The following is a 19,164-nucleotide window of genomic DNA, read 5'->3' as shown; positions in this document are numbered from 1 at the left end:
AACTTTTTGCATAAATATTGAATGCACACAAGTTTACTTTTACAAGTGCTTTTAAATCGTCAAATAATTTAATTTACCTTCGGAACGCCGTTCCTACCGAGATGTTTCTTTTTATTGTGAAAGCTGTTAAAACTTATGTTAGTACCTACTTACTTACCTAAAATCCAAAGTCCCAGCAATCGGAGCCGTAAACCTAGCCACAGCGTGTTTTTCATAAAGCTTATCCGTCGACAAGATCGACGCACAAATTGTTCGATCCCTTTCAGCGTTTTCCAATAAAATGCTTTTACCCCAAAGCCCAAGAGCACCAGTCAAAGAGTTCTTACTTTCATACTCTGCATGGTCTTTGCCAGGTACTATCAAATAGCCCAACTCCTCAGTCAGATCTATCAGCTCTGTCCCCAAATTATCAATAGAGCATCTCTCGTTGGACAGATCTCTATAGTCCACGGGAAATTCGTGGATAGTCCATCTCCATACACCGTCCGGGTATTGAAGGGTTGGTTTGAGGTTGGTTCTGATGCTGATGAAGGTGTCGTTTTTGTGCGAGAATTCGATTTCTCCGTGTAAGCCATGCTGGGAGATGTAGGCGCGTAGAACTAGTGCGTTGATTTCTAAGAAAAGAATATATCTCTTTATATAAAAATGAATCGCTGAATGTGGTGCTGATCGGAAATCTCGAGAACAGCTGAACCGATTTCGCTAATTCTTTTTATATAATGTTCCTTGAAGTACAAGGATGGTTCTTACGGAGAGAAAAATTTAAAAAAAATCCTGAAAAAGAATCGACTGTTGGGCGGTACGAAGTTCACCAGGGCAGCTAGCTAGTGCTTTTATAAATATGTTTAGTTTACAAGAAAACGTTATCAAACATGCCACAAGCTTACTGGTAGGTAATAAATTTCGAGCCTCAATAACTCAACGGTTGAGGAGCGGACTGAATTCCGAAAGGTCGGCGGTTCAACCCCACCTGTTGCACTATAATTGTCGTACAGTAGCACAAGTTGGAGGGGAAACGGGAATATTAGTCCTAATAGTATTCTTAAAAAAACCGTTCTTCATAATGTTTTAAAAGGTGTGAAGTCTGGTAATCCACCCTGGGCTCGCGTGACGGACTATGGCCAAAATCCTTCTTATTCTGAGGAGACTCGTTCTCAGTAGGTACCTAGTGGACCGGCGATAGGTTGATCATGATGATGATGATGACCTTTTGTTACACACACTTTCATACCATTAGGACTATTGTGGACTGTAACTGTACGGTGTTTAGTACTATTATACAGGGTGTAACCAGAACGCTAGCAAAAACTTCGCGTTATTGTTATGTACTACCTAAACACAAGCAAATACCATAACCATTTGCCTCATTTTGTAGCTTTAGTGATTTAGTATTTTTCAAATCCGCAATGTATAGCGTGCAAAACTCGGGTCAATTCCCCGCCTACGACGTGGCATTGACTCCGAATGGCCTACTTACGCAACGTTCGTTGACCTCTAGCGTCTTTCAGATGTTTTATTTGCAATATATTGTGAACTTTTGCAAAACTTAGGATTTTTATTTTTATTTTTTCGCGTTTTTCTTTTGGTGTTCTTATCAGTACCTAATCATCAGCAGTATCACCTGTCTTCGTTTTTGCCAGCGTTCTGGTTACACCCTGTATATTATGTGGTACCAGATTATGTAACATTCACTTATGTAAAGTCGTTACTTAATAGTTAATTGGTGCAGTGTCATAGAAATCATACTTAGTTGCCTGTAAGTAAGCTGTAAGTACATCACCTAGCTTTCCAATATCTTCCAATGCGTACACAAATCTAAGTCTTAACACCTTCTTATAAGTTGTATATTGGAAAACACGAAATATTCACAACAGAAACAACGTGCAAATTCATTAAACAAATGCAAAACGAATTTTATCAGTATAGACAAAAAGTCTATAATTGTTTGTTACATTTGCAAAGGTCAATTATTTTGGTCAACGATTAGGTATTTTATTTGGTTTATTTTTGATCCGTAAGACCTTCGCTATAATAATATAAAGTATTTTCCACTACCTTCTTAAGAAGGTACCTAATTAAAAAAATATATAATTCGGTCCGTAAATAAAATTATGGTGACCGATCAATTGACAAAAAACAAATGACAAAGTTTCATTTCCCAAACAAATTTTGCCAAAATTATGAATCGTTTTATGATCGTTATAAAACTTATGTTTCTACAAATAATTCACTTGATAAAACAAATTACCAGACAAATTTTTATTTCATAAAATATCATTTGACAAACAATTGATTTCTTTAATCGTGTTAATTAGTAAAACAATATATCGCACTTTTTTTAAGAGAGACCGCTTACTATAATGGGGGGTCTCTTTCCATCCAGAAAAAAGGAGGGGTGGAAAGAGACTCTTCTTTTCTCTTCTCTTCTCGACGGGCCCCGGCCGACGAGAAGAGACCACCACTATGGTGGGGGGTCTCTTTCCTCCCTCCCGCTCCCACCGTCAAGAGCGAGCGAAGCGAGCTCGGGACTTGGGGCACTCCGACTCGGAACGGTTAGGTTAGAAGAGGATGACCCCGCCATCTCCTTCGTGGGTTATTTCTTTTTTTACCACCCAGAAAAAAGGAGCCCCATGATATTATTGCTGCGTTGCATAGGGGTTTGCATATGTATGCAAAACAGACTTTTTGTGTGTTTTTTGTTAATTAGTTATTTTATTAAATAATAAATTTATCATCTATTATTTTGTAAAATCGCGAATTTGAAATAATAAATTTTTAAATGATATTTTAACATTCAGCAAATTTGCAAAGTAAAACATTTGTGAATAAAATATTTGTCAAATGATCTTTTGTAAAATGATATGTTTGCGGTATACGACGTTTGTGATTTGATTAGTTTTTCAAAAGTTTTTGGTGAACTGATAATTTGTCATACGTTTTTTGTCATTCATTAGTGAACCTAAAATTATACCTCTACATAATATAGTTTAGTTCTGAATAAACACCGTGTTTTAAAGGGATCTTTATGGCAGTTAAGTTTAAGTTAAGTAATTTGTCCTTAGAAATCCATCTTTGTAATCCATACTATCCAGTATCCATACTTCCATACTAATATTATACATGCGAAAGTGTGTCTGTCTGTCTGTCTGTCTGCCTGTCTGCCTGTCTGCTAACCTATCACGGCCCGTCCGTAAAACGATTTTGACGAAATTTTGTACAGAGATAGCTAGCATCCCGGGGAAGGACATAGGCTACTTTTTATCCCGGAAAATCATAGAGTTCCCAAGGGATTTTTAAAAATCTAAATCTACGCGAACGAAGTCGCGGGAATCGTCTAGTTTGAGTTTAACTTGTTTTTAATATTGTACTAAGTATGGCTAGGGAGATATGTACCTAAGCGAATTTTCAAGCCTAAATCGGGAAAACATTTAAAAACTGAAATTGTTTTAAATCCTAGGTAAGAAAGAACCATGCAATTTAAGTTGCTTAAACTTGAATCTAAACACTTTTTCCATACTTAGGTTACTTAAATAAACGACCTTACTTACCAGTAATAAACACTAAGATAATAATAATAACTAAGCACATAAACTTTGGTAAATGACTAAGTTGGTTACACATTTTTGTTTTTACGTAAACATATTTTCATCACTTTGCTAACTATTTCACTAAATGCATGTCTGTCTGTTACTTTAAGTGAAAGGCAGTGAGTCAATGGAACAACAACTTAAGGAAAGAGAAGGTTGTATTGGTAGACAGAGATAGAGTATAATGCGTAGTATAGTACCGGTTACGCATTCTTAAGTTGTGACATAGTTTAGCAATCATACAGTACAGAAACGGTCAGCAAATCTTAGGTCAATGTCATCGACACACCACCTTTCAGAATTCAGATTAGCTTTTTGTTGATGAAAAGTGATAAGTAACTTTCAGGGAAAAAAAAATCTCTCAGAACTCGCAACTAATGATTGTGGGAAGATAATAATTATGTACATACGTCATCTGTATATATAAAATTTAAAGTCCTGACTGACTGACTGACTGACTTATATATCAATGCACAGCCTAAACCGCTGGTCCTAGAGACATTAAATTTGGAGGGTATATTTGTTGTAAAGAGTAGGTCCATTAAGAAAGGATTTTTCTAAATTCTCCTCCTAAGCAATCCGCTTCCAGGATTCGGAAGGAGCATGGCTGTCAACCTATTAATAAACACCCCTATGATTATTTTCTAAGATCACAATTAACATAATTGCTCAACGCTACGGCTTTAAGAGTATAATAAAACACTTCAAATTTGCAATTTTTGATCGTACAAACTTCCTTCGTTTCATGGCATTCAGAACTAGTGAAAAAAAAAAATTATAAGTACCTATTTGAATAAAATCAACATTTACTCTATTCTATTGTATTCAGAGGCGAATGTATATACTTATCTACTTCTAAACTGTACGATAGTTAAGCAGTGAGTATTTGGAGTAGGTACCTATATGTTGTTTTGGCGCTAAATCGGTGATTCGCGGGAAATCAGTAAAATAGCCAATTTTCTAAACAAAATAATGGTCAAAATTTCTCATCACAAATCCACAGGTAGGTATGTTAAATTATAGTATCTACAGAAAAGTTTGCCTCACGTTTTTTTCCGTTTCCTCTAAATAAAAAGAATCAGGACTCAGGAGTAAATACAAAAAGAAATTATTTAGCTTTACAAAAAACGGTCACCCATCCAGTAAACGACTTGGTTCAAGGTTGCTTAGCCTTCACAATTTAGCAACTGTAAGCAACGCACGGCAACACGGAAGTCAAACATATCTAGGTAGGTGTTACAGATATAATTTTCTAAATTGAAAACGTGCCGAAATTATAAAATAGGTAAGGCGGATAAAATAATTGGTCTCAATTCTCTACCTATTGTCACCAAGTAAATGTAACCTATTTTTAACTCCCAACACAAAAACATGGGGGTTTTATCTTTAGATATTCATTCCGATTTCCGACGTCATAGTTCATAATTTATTGCACTAACTAGGCACAAATTGTTGATTTTACAGCACTATTTATGTTCAGACATGACTAGCTGCAAGCACAATAGTAGAATAGAATATAATAAAAAAATAAAAATAGTAGATAACATTGACAATACTCCATAATGTTCTCAAAGGTTTGAGAAGTCTGCCAATCCACACTTGGCCAGCGTGGTTGACTATAGCGTAAACTCTTCTCAATTTAAGATGAGACCCGTGCTGACGATGCATTGTGAAGATGATTATGTCCAGATCTGTCCAGACTTCACAGGCTCTACTCTACATTTCAACCAACACATCGCATCGCAACGCAACTCATCGCATCACATCGCATCGCAACGCAATGCAACGAAACGCAACTGTGTAATCCAAATGCAGATCTGCATTATAAATAAATATATAATTCATCTGCGGTCAATGTACTACAGGTCTTTTTACTTTCTAGTCTCTACCTACCAATTTATAATTATAAATGTGCTATCACTGTCTCATACACTTTTATTTTGACGTAGTACCAACTACCAGCCCCCCTAGCATGGGCAGGAGACAAAAATTTTATCCCCCAATTATATCCACTGACGAGGGATAAAATTTACTTGTCCACCTCTCAAAGCACGGCAACAGGGGAGAGGAGAAGTTTATCCCTAATTCGGGGACAATTTTATCCTCGACATTAGACGTGGGTTTAAGTTTATTCTCATCTCTCAACTTAAAAAATCAAAACATGTCTCGCGGTACCTGTTGGGTTTAGGTTATGTTTGGGTTGTGTTTGTGTTATGTTTGGGTTGTGTTTGTGTTATGTTTGGGTTGTGTTTGGGTTATGTTTGGAATATGGTTGGGATCCCAACATAAACCCAACATAGGTCCCAAATACCAATTACCATTAACCCAATAAAGGTAAAGGAAAAGATCCAAAAACCGAAAAGTCCCCCGTTTTATTCACTGTGGATAATTATATCCACCCGTGAGCCCATGCTCGGAGAGTGGATAAAGCTGTCGGAGGGGATAAAGATTTTATCCTTTCCCCGGGGAGAAAATTATATCCCCGCCCATGCTAACCCTGCAGGTAGGTAGGTGTGTATAGAAGAGACGCGTCGCCGTCGGGTGTACATTACAATGAAGCTATTCCTGTCCACATGAGTCACATACTGCGTGCTCAAAATAGCTTGCGACGCCCCGCGGATTGGCCTGCGTCCGTCATCGTGGCTGTTACGCCAAATATCTTCCCTCCTATTTTATTGACTTGACGCAAACAATGTAACGAATAAAACTTGGGTACCTAAAACTAATTTAGTAAAATAACTCATGTGCAACTACAACGTGGGTATTCATAGACGTCATACATGCAGGCAGCAACATTTGCGATGACCGCAATTTATCGTCATCATCGTCATTCGTCGTCAAATAATTGATTCATATTAGATCTCTTGTAGGGATCTCCACACACCTTGCGCCTTGCGCTGCCGCGCTGTCATCCAGTGGCTCTCTGCCTGACTCATTTGATGTCTACTGTCCACCTAGGAAGGGGTCTCTCGCTGCGCTTTCCGCTACGAGGTCACCTTTACTTGGAACTACAAACCTTACTAATCCATACTAATATTATAAATTCGAAAGTCTGTCTGTCCGTCTGCCGGCTGCTAGCCTTTTACGCTCCCATCCCTTCAACCGATTTTGACGAAATTTGGTACAGCGATAGCTTGTATCCAGGGGCCTTCCCCGGACATTGGCTACTTTTTATCCCGGAAAATTAAAAAGTTCCCACAGGATCTTTACAAACCTAGTTCCACGCAGAAGTCGCGGGCATCATCTAGTTTTAATAAAATTAATCATCAATTCAGTTAATAACTAACTAGGTAAGTTTGGCCGTGACCTACGCAAAGGAAATCGGTTTTACCGGACAACAAATTAAACAGAAACCAGAGAGGCAAAAAAATATGCCCAATCCTTTCTACAATTTACTACCGAACGGAAAAATTTAATCCAAGCAGCCCATTCTGCTCACGACTATGACTTGCCAGAGAACATATCGAAGCCAACCCCAAAAACATTAAATAACGACCCAATTTTCCAAACCAATCCATCAGCTCGTATGAGTCCACTGTCACAAACCCCAAGTTCGCACCATCTTGAATTTATATTGTCCTGAGACAAAACTAAAAATTCAAGTAGGCAGCTGATTTTATTTTTAAACCATTAGGAGCGGCCGAGCGTCTGAGCAGACGAAACCGTTCTGAAGCATTCCCAGTACAGATCCTATTTGGGTAACTATATATGGGATCGAGCGGAGGAATCGAAACCAGGAGGTGAAGACGAGAGGGGGGAGGGGGGGACTCTTGGATGGTGGAACGGGAACGGTAGCTCGGAGTCAGGGTGGGACTGCCGAGCGGTACAGTCTCTCTTCCGTCGAACCAACAAACTTAACAAAATGGTAAGTGAAGTGACGTGGTATGTGGTGCAAGCAGTGAAAAGTGAACCAAGTGAATGGACAATCGATATCGAAGATAGTGCTGATCGTTACAACGAATTGGATCTTAAACTTAGCGTTAATGATGATTATTAAACTACAGTTGATATTAATAAAATAAAAGTATACGAAATAGTGGCAGTAGTAGAAAAACATATTGAGGAAATAGTTAAACTGTTCATTCAAATAATTAAGTAGTTCTAATTAATCGAATAAATTAAAAACTTAATGTTAATGGCAATCGTTAAGATGCCGTTAATAATGAAATAGAAATTATCGAAATTACGACAGTAACGCAACAATTTCACGAGGAAATGGTTAAACTTCATTTAAATTAAGATGTAGTTCAAGTTAACATAATAACTTTACGCTATACTTAATTATATAAATGACTTTCAAGTCAAACCTAACAAAATTGTAACGAAAATCAGTTTAATGCTGTTGTAAAAAGTAAAGGCTGAGTTTTAGAAGCAGGTAGAGACAATCAAGATATTGAATAAAATATGTCACGTTTAAAAGTTAGTTATCCAAAAGGAACAAAGTTAAACTCAACAAAAACCTTATATATTTAAAAAAGACTGCAAACTTAAATAATAAAACTGCTAATAAAACTAGAAATAAATAACAGCACACAATAAAATAACTAATATTTAATGTAATTCAATTCGTACACAGATGAAATATTATGAGGCTTAAACTCGTAGCTACAAGATATCCTAGACATAAAACCAAGAATAAAGTTATAGTAGGTAACTTACTTTTAGTTACCTTTACTTACCTTATTAATTTAGTTAGGTACCTTTCAAATAAATTCCCATGCCATCTGGCGCTAAAAGATAAATTGGAACAAATTCTATTTTGGATTGTTTTACGTAACTGTGAGCTCCCGGCTGCTGTAAGCTGATGCCGATTGGTCTAAATATATCCACAGACGATGTGGAATGTATGTATACTCGGGATCCAGCCAAATGAGATTTAATAATAGACCGATCTTTGAATAAATCGATATTGGAAAGTGATTTACTTGGCAATAATTTCTTGGAAAACTTGCTAAATATTAATTCGATTATTTACCTAAATCCTTGTAAAAGAATAATTAAATAAAGAATGTGATTATAAGTTATAACAATTGAAGTAACAAAACATAATTAAATGAACTGTAGAAATATGCATGATATTAAAATATTGTTTGGGTTGGTCCAATCGGAAGGATTCTTCTTGGCTTTAAAAGAGTTTCTGAAGATAACAGCTACTCTCCTGATTAGGTATAAAGGAAATAAGTATATCAATCACTATTTACCAGTTTTAATTATTAAATAAAATAAATACTTATTTTATAACTGTAAATATTATGTGGCATCTTATACCTTAAGCTCTTCTACTTTAAAATAACTGAACCTGTCCAAACACAAAAAAGAGTTCCTTATTAAATTCCTATTAAAGTCGTCGATGAATGACCCCATCGCACAAACCATAGCTTAATACAAGTACAGCAATAAACACAGCGCAAGCAGATTTAACTGTTAAGTGTACAATGCTCCCTAAAAGACTTAATTTCAATCTCTTTCCCCCTCTAGGCGGATAAGGAAAAGAAGATCAAGAAGAAGAAGGCAAAAGAAGACGCACCCGCAGAGGAGGCCCCAGCACCCGCCCCATCATCACAAGGATCGCGTGGCAGCCGCAAGGCCAAGCGCACTGGCTCCAATGTCTTCTCCATGTTCTCCCAGAAGCAGGTCGCCGAATTCAAAGAGGTCAGCATCAAAAATTCTTATTTCATCTGACGTTCTACTTCTGAATGTAGCTTAATAGGTTTTTTGCGGCCATCTTGGGTTTGAAAATAGACGTCATTTTCGTAATCATCCAGCCGAGAAAACGACACCCGTCATCTCATGTTAATATTTCTAGCACCTGAGACCATATTTTGGTTTCACTGCTCAGTGATTTCTACAGGACACGGCCTTGTGGACATCCACGACGCCACCTACTTAATAAAAAGTCCGTTTTCCGATGTACATGGTCGCCTTGCCAGCACCTCGGGATCCTTCCTGATACCTTCAAGTTCAGATAGATGAAAAATCAATCTAAGTACATTTCATTCTAAGGCCGGGAACATAGGTACCTAATAATTTTGAGTTACGTCACTAGATTTTCGGCATTGTTTTTTGACCTAGATCACCCGGGCATTACAATGTGATTAATAATATATTGGTAATCTACCATTTAGTCATATCAGTTTATCCTATGCATGATGCAGAATTTTATCTATCAATTCCGTAGAACAGAGAAACCCCAATCATAATAAATACGTGTCACAGTAGTTCGTAGATACTGTTGTTGCACATTGTCCTCGTGCTCATGAGATTGTTTATAAACATTTGATCTTCGATCGTCATCACATCAGTACCAAATACCTACTTACTCACAAACTTATTGTTCAGGTGCATAATTTAAAGTTCGTACACTATCAGCTGATTGCCTTTGGCAAAGTTGATTCCAGTTTGTTGACCTAGATTGCTAGACAAAATTGTAGTTCCTAAGATTGCCTCTCAAATAGGTATATTCATTTTAGAACTCCTTTTAAAAATCGGAAACCAGCATAGCCCCTGCGCTAACCCGGTGCGGGATAGCGCGGGTGGCGTGCAGGTGTGTGGGGCGTCCCCCCGCCTCATAACCCGAAAGCCATGTCGACCTGTCGTGAACTATACTAAGTATAACGAAGATGCAGTAAAGCTATATCAAACATTTTCTCTTGGTTCCAGGCTTTCCAGCTAATGGACCACGACAAAGATGGTATCATCGGCAAGAACGACCTCCGCGCGACCTTCGACTCCCTCGGCAGACTGGCCAGCGAGAAGGAGCTCGACGAGATGGTCGGCGAAGCGTCCGGCCCCATCAACTTCACCCAGCTCCTCACCCTCTTCGCCGGCCGCATGTCCGGCGGCTCCGATGACGATGACGTCGTTATCAACGCCTTCAAGACCTTCGACAACGACGGCAAGATCGACTCGGAAAGGCTGAGGCACGCCCTCATGACCTGGGGAGACAAGTTCTCTGCCGACGAGGTCGACGAAGCGTACGACCAGATGGACATTGACGATAAGGTTAGTTCCAAATAATTCCTGCATCCGTAGCCCTAGCCACCAAACCAGAGTGCAATCTATTCTTCATTGATTATCTAATTCTCAACTCATTGCCGGCTTCTGAGTTCTGACTAAAGATCTCTCAGAAAGAGAAGGGCCCACCACGCTGGCCAAATGCAGATTGACAGAATTCACACAACCTTGATAACATTTTGGAGAACTCTCAGGTATAAAAGTTTTCTCATGATGTATTGCGCATGCCCAGAACTGAACCCTGGTCCTCTTGGAATATTTTTATTGCAAACAATGTTCCCTGTCGATTATAAATAAAGCAATTTACGGCAAAAAGCAACAGATTTTTAATGTTCTTATTATTTTTCGTAGGGCTTCATTGACACCACCAAGCTGATCACCATGCTGACCGCCAGTGCCGAGGAAGAGGAAGGCGGCGAGGCTGCGTAACCTGACCAATAGCAGCTCAGGATAGAAGTTCCAAGGGCTACCACCCGACCCGCTGCGGTTCCACGGATTAAACGCGATTGGAACCGAACATCTATTATTTTATTTAACAACAACTCTATGTTAATTTATTGTTTCCATTTTATAATTTATATTACTTAAAATGAAAATATAGTTATTGCTATGCCAAGATCGTGTCAAACTGTCCCTAACTGGGTGTTCACGGGGGTTGGGGCTGTATGGAATACTATGTATTTAAATCAAGTCTGACTAAATGATAAGGCTCGACGCGGCCAAATTAATAGTAACCTGACTTATCATTACACACCAACACTTACCGCCGCACTCAGAGTCGCTAATCGTTACTTAAGATTGAGTTAAAACGAGACAGATTTATGTGAGAGATATAGCTCTGTCTCGTTTAACTCAATCTCAAATAACGATTAAGCTACTCTGAGTACGGCTGTTAATCCTCATTGCTGAGGGTGATAACCTCTTCATCGTGATCAACCCATCGCCGGCTCACTACAGAGCAAGGGTCTCCTCTCAGAGTGAGAAGGGTTTTGGCCATAGTCTACCACGCTGACCATGTGTGGATTGATAGACTTCACACACCTTTGAGAACATTATGGAGAACACTCAGGCATGCAGGTTTCCTCACGATGTTTTCGAAGTACCTATGCTGCGTAGTAGGCCCTACTGACCGCTACAGCGTCACCGTGTGGGTGGCGAGCCCAAAGCTTCACCGGGGGTCATGGTGGGTAGATCGAAATTTTCAAGGGGTGCCAAATTCGTTTTCCTTTCACATTGAGCCAAGTTCACAAAAATAACAAAAAAAATATACCTAGTGACTCCTCCTTAGACTATCTTTACTCTATGGATTCCTCTGTGTTTGACAATTTGTCAATTTTGACACATGACAAAATAAGCAGTGTTTCCACTTTTAGGAATTACGCCTTATTTTAGGGTGAAAAACTAATAATCAGGTATGACAGGTCTTTTTTATGTTAACAGGGATTTAGTTAGGTTAATTTTGTTAGAATCGAACTTTATCGAATACAGGTTAGGTTGGGTGCAGATTGCGTGGCTACAAACCATAAGTTTTGTAACCAAATGTATATTTTTTTATTTATTTTTTTGATTTATGAAAAGGGATATATTCAAAAGGGCTTGAAAAGGCAGAATTATTGTTCATTCTGCATTGTGGAATAATAGTGTATTTTTATAAGTATAATCCGTGGATGTAATTATTTACTCACTAGGTTCAGATTAATTGATGAGTCTAGTTATTAGGTATCTACCTATATTTTGAAAATGGAGGAAAACCATGATCAATGATCATGCCAGCCATAATTTTTTAGCGTTTAAACTATCGTGAGTGATTACATTATATATAATATAATATTTCTACGGCTATACTCACGTATCCAGTCGACGTTAGCCCGACTAGTTTCGAACCCATCCGGGGTCCTTTATCAAGGGAAGTCAGTTCGCGCACGCGTCGCGTTTAAAACTGCGCGACGCGCGTGCCGCTGGCCCACCCCACCCCAGCCACCCTCACAACGGGCTGTGCGTGTCAACTGGATACGTGAATCTGAATCTGTTTTATTTACTGGATGTCAGTATTAGCTGAAGCATCCAGTCATCTGAATGAGCGGCCACTTGAGACCAGTAAGACCGCAAACCGGCTTCCTATGCAGACACGGCCATCCCGGTGAGTATAACCGTAGAAATATATTACATATAACCATATTTTTCGTCACGTTTAGAGTCATTAAACGATATTTTAAATATTTTTGGGGTAATTCAGGGCGAAATCTAACAGTAACTTGGGTGGGCGAAACCAAAATCGTAAGTGGAAATACTGATGACAAGTTGTCAAATGTCAAATTATAACAACAAACCAAATGATTGGGGTGTTTTTTACTATTTTGATGAAAAATGACCGCTGAAACTATACGAAATACAACTAAAACGTTCAAATTCTCGTATCCAACATGTACAAACGAAGACTTGCTGTTCAAGCTGGAGGTTCCAGTGGAAATACCCCACCGCGGGTCGACGAGAGAGCTCGTGCAAAGAGTCCTGAAGATGTTCCACATTCCTGTGTACTTGGAAGATGGTAAGACCGTGGTATGGGTTTAGCAGCTTACTTTATCCACTTACTACGGCTAGGTGGCATAAAAACATGTAAACTTATTGATTTTGCTATACAATAGTACGAGGGGCCGCACATAATATTTGAGGGAGGAATCTTTTATACCTACTGCTACAAAGACGCAAGAAATCTTGCTAAGATATACAAATCCCTATCGATATTTTTTGCATGTAATAAATTATTTCCATCATTGAAAACCCTAGATGTGATAGTGCAAATTCGCCACCTCCGCCAATATTATAAATGCTGTTGTGGATAAAAAAGCTGTGGAAGCCTAGTGGTTAGGACGTCCGCCTTCCAATCGGAGGTCGGGGGTTCGATCCCGGGCACGCACCTCTAACTTTTCGGAGTTATGTGCGTTTTTAAGTAATTAAAATATCACTTGCTTTAACGGTGAAGGAAAACATCGTGAGGAAACCTGCATGCCTGAGAGTTCTCCATAATGTCCTCAAAGGTGTGTGAAGTCTTCCAATCTGCACTTGGCCAGTGTGGTAGACTATGGCCAAAACCCTTCTCACTCTGAGAGGAGACCCGTGCTCTGTAGTGAGCCGGCGATGGGTTGATCATGATGATTATAAATGCTAAAGTGTGTCTGTCTGTCTGCTAGCCTTTCACAGCCCATCTGTTCAACCGATTTTGACCAAATTCGGTACAGAAATAGCTTGTATCCCAGGGAAGGACATAGGCTTTTTATCCTGGCAAATCAAAGTGTTCCTACGGTATTATTAAAAAACCTAAATCCACTTAGACAAAGTGGCAGGTATCTTTTAGTACTATAATATAATATTAGGTATAGTTCCAACCATTATGCTTTTTAAATACCTTTTTAGGTACCTACTTTTTACTTGTGTATCCTAGAATAGAAAGCTGTAAAAAATATGCAAAATATATGGAGAAATTTTATTTCAGAACTCAATGAAAAACTAGCTGAGTTTGTGGCGGAGGAAACAAAGCAATTCCACAATGAGAGAGACGCCAAACTTTTAGATCAATTGAAAAATAGTGAACTCAACATTGAAGGTATCGTCAAGAATTGGGAAAAGCTATTCAAAGAGAATGTCATAGATTTTGCTGAACAGAAAGGTCTGTATACATTCTAATATCTTCCCATTTTAGTTTAATTCAGATTTATTATGTGTTCACTTTGCTCAGTCTTTACTTAGACTTAAAATGAGACAGATTTAGTTGTCTAATCTACTACTCATTTCCATTTGATTGCTTATTAAGGCAAAGAGAAAGTAAGTTTTATAAAACTCAGTCTAAATCTGTTATTTAGGCTCACTAAGACACTTAAACTTATCAGTAGCGCAAGTTTAATTTGACATCTCAAATGTTTGTCTCAATGAGCGTGGATTTGACCTGCAGCTCGTTCCAGCAACGCACAAGACCCATCCGGGGTCCTTTTTCAAAGGGAGTCAGTTCACGAACGCGCTGCGGTAAAAACTGCGTCCGCTCGCGCTGCTGCCCGCTCAGCCCGAGCTGTCTCCCTTTGAAAATGGACCCCGGATGGGTTCAAAACTAGTCGAGCTAACGTCGACTAAGCAAGTGAGTGCCAGGTGAGTGATAAATTTGAATTTGAAAGTATAAAATGTTGAAGGATCTTCGGACGAGGAAGTGTTTGCTGCAGCATACCACAAACTAGTGCACTCTCCAGCGCTAGACACGATCCTGCAGGTGGAGGCCAACTACGCTAAGACTGTCATGAACATGCTGAAGAATAGGGATGAAGATATTGAGAAGCTTACACAGAAGTATGCATTTTTTGGTATGACACCAGAATTCACCAGATACTAATTCAGTTCATCATAAATTTTTAAAAACTAATATTTTTCTGGTAAAGGATGAGGTGAAGCGGGTCACCTGATATTAAGTGATTACCGCCGCCCCTGACTTTTTCCAGTACCAGAGGAACTACCAATGCGTTGCCAGTCTTTCAGGAATTAGTTGGTCCGTCCCTTGAATAACCCCATGTTAAATTGCCTTGCATTTCACAGACAAACAGAAGAAATGGAAGAGAAGATGCGTTTATTAAACACACTCACCACTGAAGAAGAGATCAATGAACTTGCAGTACAGCACTTTGAGCAGCAAAGTTTAGCGGCTGGGCGCTGGGACTCGCAACTAGACGCGTTGAGGCATACTCAGAGAGCGGCGCATAGAGCCTGGCTCATGACTGCCATCAATGAGTATCAGACTGATGAGAAAATTACGCCAAGGTATTATAAGTACAATTTCATCATGTACGTTCAGAATTCAGATAAACAAACTGTATTACTAGTGACTTCCAACACCAATAAAATTAGTAGCATTACCAGAGTGTGCGTTACAAGGCTTGCCTCGGCGTGACATGAAGCGACCTAAAACTAATATTAAAGATTTTTTGTTACCTTTTCGTTTTTATTTGCATAAATAAAATGTCTGCTGGGGAGATAACGAATGCTATTGCGTTTTTATTTTGATTTAGCATAATGAGAAAGTTAATTTGTTGCAACAGCAATTCACCGCTGATGTCTTTCCCCACGGAGCTGGCTCCTCTTCCAATGACCCCTCGCCTGGAAGAGAGCTTCACAATCCACCTGGGCTCACAGCTCAAGCAAACACACAACATTCGCCTCGCGGCGCTAGATATGATGCACTTGTGCTCTGTGCAGAGACCTGATGCTGACGGGTAAGTGCATCATTGTGGCCAAAGATTCTTCAGCCATCAATTTATCTAGTCTAGGGGCTTAGACGAAGTGTTTTTTCGAAAGTCAAAATTCAAAAGTTAAATCATTCAAAGTGGGTAATACCACTGATTTGAAAAACTATTCATAGTTGAGAACGAGGAAGAAGATCCGGTGGTTAGACCAGCTGAAGGAAACTGTTGCTGTGCTCAACTTTTACGATGCTGTACAAATGGTTAAAACTTACTTCAACACTTTTTAGGGAGGTTGCTTTACACCCTGTATATGGTTGCAGGGGTACTTGGGCCGGGGCTCAGCCCGCCTTAGCTCTGTACTCAGGCGAGCTGAGCGGCGCCGTGTTACTGGTCGACTCGGTGCCGGCTCGCTCGCCGCTGCTGCGCTCGGCGCGCGCCGCGGCCGAACACCACTTCCCCGACGTGGACGCGCAGCTGAGGCACATCGCTGAGGCCATCAAGGAGCCGGTAAGGAGTGACGTACTGACTGGCTATGCTATATATGTATGATAATATATTCTTGATGGTTCTCACGGATCTCCTCATTTCAGATTTGGACACGTAAACTCCAAGCATAGCTCTCTCCCTCGCCCGCTTAGCGACTCTGAGCTTTTTTTATGAGGCCCATAGTTAGCGAAGAATTAGAATTTTGGATGAAAGACATCTTGAACCTTCCTAAATGCCGCCAAACTGATTTGTCATGTTGCAGCTATACAATGACTATATATAAATCTTTCTCCGAAATTAAAATTTGCGTATAGCAAGACAAGAATTCTCTTGCAAGAATATGCACAGAATACGGTCTTTTTTCGTGTTTAATCTTGTCTTGAAAGGTTTTTTTCGTCGTCGATGTGACTTGTCTTATTTTGGCTCGGACGTGTTACGTATCGTACACAGAAATTCACGATCGAACAATCGAACATACGCGGGAAGTTGCCATTTCTTGCAGGTAGAGAAACGCAACGCTGAACGTCAGTCCAGTAAGGATGGGAGTGAGAAGGAGCAGCGATACCGTCATCGAGGGGCGCTGAGACTGCAAGCGGGCGACGTGTTCGTGACTCGACACAGCAACCTCGCCGAAGCTCATGTGGTCTTCCACCTCGTGGCGGACGACGAGTCCCTCAAGTCTGGTGAGTGAGCGCCCACGACCACATAGTGCGTCCTGTTCTCGGCCATACAACGGGAATCTACAGGCAAAACTGATCTCAGAGGGCGTTACAAGAGGGCCGGTCTTTGCAACCTGTCATCTTCAGTTTCTTACTTAGATTAATGAGGTTTCATTAGTTTATATGTCAATGTTTTTTTTTTAATTATGGCGTTTGACAGCTCAGTATAGCTGTAGGGCGATTGTCTAAAACCTGCATCAATCATTATTACAATCTCAATTGTTCTGATTGGCTGAATTTGTGCGATTCTTGATGCAACAATGCATTGTAGCCAATAGTGAGTGAGCGTTAACCAATCAGAGATGATTGCTATCGTGACATTGTAGCTGTCATTCTCCCGCAATCGCGCAGCTGGTTTACAGATGATACTACCTCTATAGCCGGTTCGCTTATGCGCCACCTGTCGGGATAAATTGGCAGTGTGGATCCCCATTGAAAGCGCCCTATGTTGGCCCGATTCAGTGAACAGGGTATAGATTTCCATAACGTGGGTGTTTTGCAGGAGACATGACGTCACGACACCCGGCGATCCTCGGCCTACGGAACATACTGAAAGCCGCGTGCTGTAACGACGTTACCTCCATCGCGTTCCCCTTGCTACTCAAACATGAGCTGACAGAGGTAATTTTTTCATAGTCCATAGTCCATACTAGTATTATATCATCATCATCATCATCATCAGCCTGTGAACGTCCACTGTTGGACATAGGCATTCCCTAAAAAGCGTCACCACACCCGTTCCTCAGCCTTCCTCATCCAGCCACTTCCCGCCAGCCTCTTTACATCGTCGGTCCATCGTGCTGGAGGGCGTCCTATAATCCATACTAATATTATAAATGCGAAAGTGTGTCTGTCTGTCTGGCTGTCTGCTAGCCTTTCACGGCCCAGCCGTTCAACCGATTTTGACAAAATTTAGTACAGAGATAGCTTGCATCCCGGGGAAGGACATAAACTATTATAAAAGTACTACTTATCTAGTACAGAGGGCATTAGAAAGGTATAGCAAGATATTTGGACTTTTACTTTATTTAATTGAAGTTGATTCTGATGTCTTTCTCTCAACAAAATTTAATGTATCTGCATCTTTTTTTTTTTAATATTGCTGATAAAGGACGGCAAATATATTTTAAATTAAAGACTAAATTTTAGTGCTACTCTACAAACTTAAACACAATGTTCATGACTGGCACCTAAAGTTTTAAATAAAATTAAGTGTATTTGTCCTTTTCTTATTGCATTGGTATGAAAAAGATGCGAATACTCTAAAATTTAGTTCCGATTAGAATTAGTAACATTGCGTGTTATACTTTTTTCTTAAAAAATATTAGCCATGCTAATCGTGACTCTCCTTACCCCTCCAACTAAGCATAGAGCTTGTGCTAGGAGCAGGTACAACAATAGTGCAACGCTCGAACCGGCGTCCTTTCAGAATTCAGTCCGGTCTTTAACCGTTGAGCTATTGAGGCATTATTGAATTAAAACGTCTTTCTCGCACTACAGGAAATGACCGCAGCGTGGTGCATGCGCCGCGCGGAGCTGGTACTGAAGTGCGTGAAAGGCTTTGTGCTGGAAGCCAGCGGCGGCGGCGGCGCAGACCTCCGGACCCTCTGTGCCACCGTCCCTCCCGATATCAGACCCGCGCTGTTTTCCTCCCTCGCGGCCCTGTTACCCACCATCTTCAGGGTTTCTGGACCTGTGAGAGCGAAAACTACAACTCAGTGAATTCTAACTGCGCCAGATAGGTTTCAAACATATAAAACTGTAAATAAAATAAAGTATAAATATTTACCCGTGTATTTTATTATCCACTAGTGACTAGATGATGCCCGCGACTTCGTTCGCGTTGATTTAGGTTTTTTAAAATCCCACGGGAACTCTTTGATTTTCCGGGATAAAAAGCCTATGTCCTTCCCCGGACCATAAGCTAACTCTGTACCGAATTTTGTCAAAATCGATTAAACAATTACTATTAAATAAAAATTAAAGATCAGGACACACTGAGAACAAAATTGGTAGGGAAGACATTTGCTGCATCATGTTTGTATATTTTTACGAAGCCAAACTTTAATTGCGTATTTAATTTATTCGTCGCAAAATAATTAAAACGCTGCCAGTTAATTTTATTAGGTACCTACT

The 19,164-nt window shown here is 39.9% G+C and overlaps 3 protein-coding genes across 4 annotated transcripts in view; 2 read left to right on the top strand and 1 right to left on the bottom strand.

Annotated features, from left to right (window-relative positions):
- Positions 1-3,904, bottom strand: part of Rsod (Related to Sod) — a 36,589-nt gene extending 32,685 nt beyond the window's left edge. The window contains exons 1-2 of one of the 2 annotated variants that reach the window (XM_069506830.1): positions 3,549-3,904; positions 158-614 (exon numbers count right to left, since the gene is read on the bottom strand). In XM_069506830.1, coding sequence (XP_069362931.1) covers positions 158-614; positions 3,549-3,621 — 530 coding nt within the window. In that variant the 5' untranslated portion in view covers positions 3,622-3,904. The remainder of the gene's footprint in view (positions 1-157; positions 615-3,548) is intronic. The other variant, XM_069506831.1, reaches the window with a different exon arrangement.
- A 3,392-nt stretch (positions 3,905-7,296) lies between these two features.
- Positions 7,297-11,217, top strand: Mlc2 (myosin light chain 2). Its single transcript, XM_034981531.2, has 4 exons — positions 7,297-7,452; positions 9,066-9,239; positions 10,248-10,589; positions 10,953-11,217. The coding sequence occupies exons 1-4, from the start codon at positions 7,450-7,452 to the stop codon at positions 11,028-11,030; spliced, it is 597 nt and encodes a 198-aa protein (XP_034837422.1). The 5' UTR covers positions 7,297-7,449; the 3' UTR covers positions 11,031-11,217.
- Positions 11,218-12,896: 1,679 nt separating this feature from the next.
- On the top strand, positions 12,897-18,770 carry LOC117993719 (FERRY endosomal RAB5 effector complex subunit 3). The gene is made up of 9 exons (XM_034981530.2): positions 12,897-13,149; positions 14,095-14,268; positions 14,783-14,936; positions 15,180-15,401; positions 15,680-15,853; positions 16,144-16,330; positions 16,812-16,992; positions 17,531-17,649; positions 18,529-18,770. The coding sequence occupies exons 1-9, from the start codon at positions 12,969-12,971 to the stop codon at positions 18,748-18,750; spliced, it is 1,614 nt and encodes a 537-aa protein (XP_034837421.1). The 5' UTR covers positions 12,897-12,968; the 3' UTR covers positions 18,751-18,770.
- The last annotated feature ends 394 nt before the right edge of the window (positions 18,771-19,164 follow it).

This window comes from Maniola hyperantus, chromosome 24 (assembly GCF_902806685.2).
Source record: "Maniola hyperantus chromosome 24, iAphHyp1.2, whole genome shotgun sequence".
Classification (NCBI taxonomy): Eukaryota; Metazoa; Arthropoda; class Insecta; order Lepidoptera; family Nymphalidae; genus Maniola; species Maniola hyperantus.
Note: the sequence above shows the minus strand (reverse complement) of the source record. Positions and strands in the feature narration are given on the sequence as shown.

What these genes read in the sequence shown, in the direction of transcription:
- Mlc2 (XM_034981531.2), top strand. An exon ending in AGGTCGCCGAATTCAAAGAG is followed by an intron (nt 9,240 to 10,247) that starts GTCAGCATCAAA and finishes TCTTGGTTCCAG; the next exon opens with GCTTTCCAGCTAATGGACCA. An exon ending in AGATGGACATTGACGATAAG is followed by an intron (nt 10,590 to 10,952) that starts GTTAGTTCCAAA and finishes TATTTTTCGTAG; the next exon opens with GGCTTCATTGACACCACCAA.
- LOC117993719 (XM_034981530.2), top strand. Translation starts at nt 12,969, where the DNA reads ATGACCGCTGAAACTATACGAAATACAACTAAAACGTTCAAATTCTCG. An exon ending in CGACGAGTCCCTCAAGTCTG is followed by an intron (nt 16,993 to 17,530) that starts GTGAGTGAGCGC and finishes GGTGTTTTGCAG; the next exon opens with GAGACATGACGTCACGACAC. An exon ending in TCAAACATGAGCTGACAGAG is followed by an intron (nt 17,650 to 18,528) that starts GTAATTTTTTCA and finishes CTCGCACTACAG; the next exon opens with GAAATGACCGCAGCGTGGTG.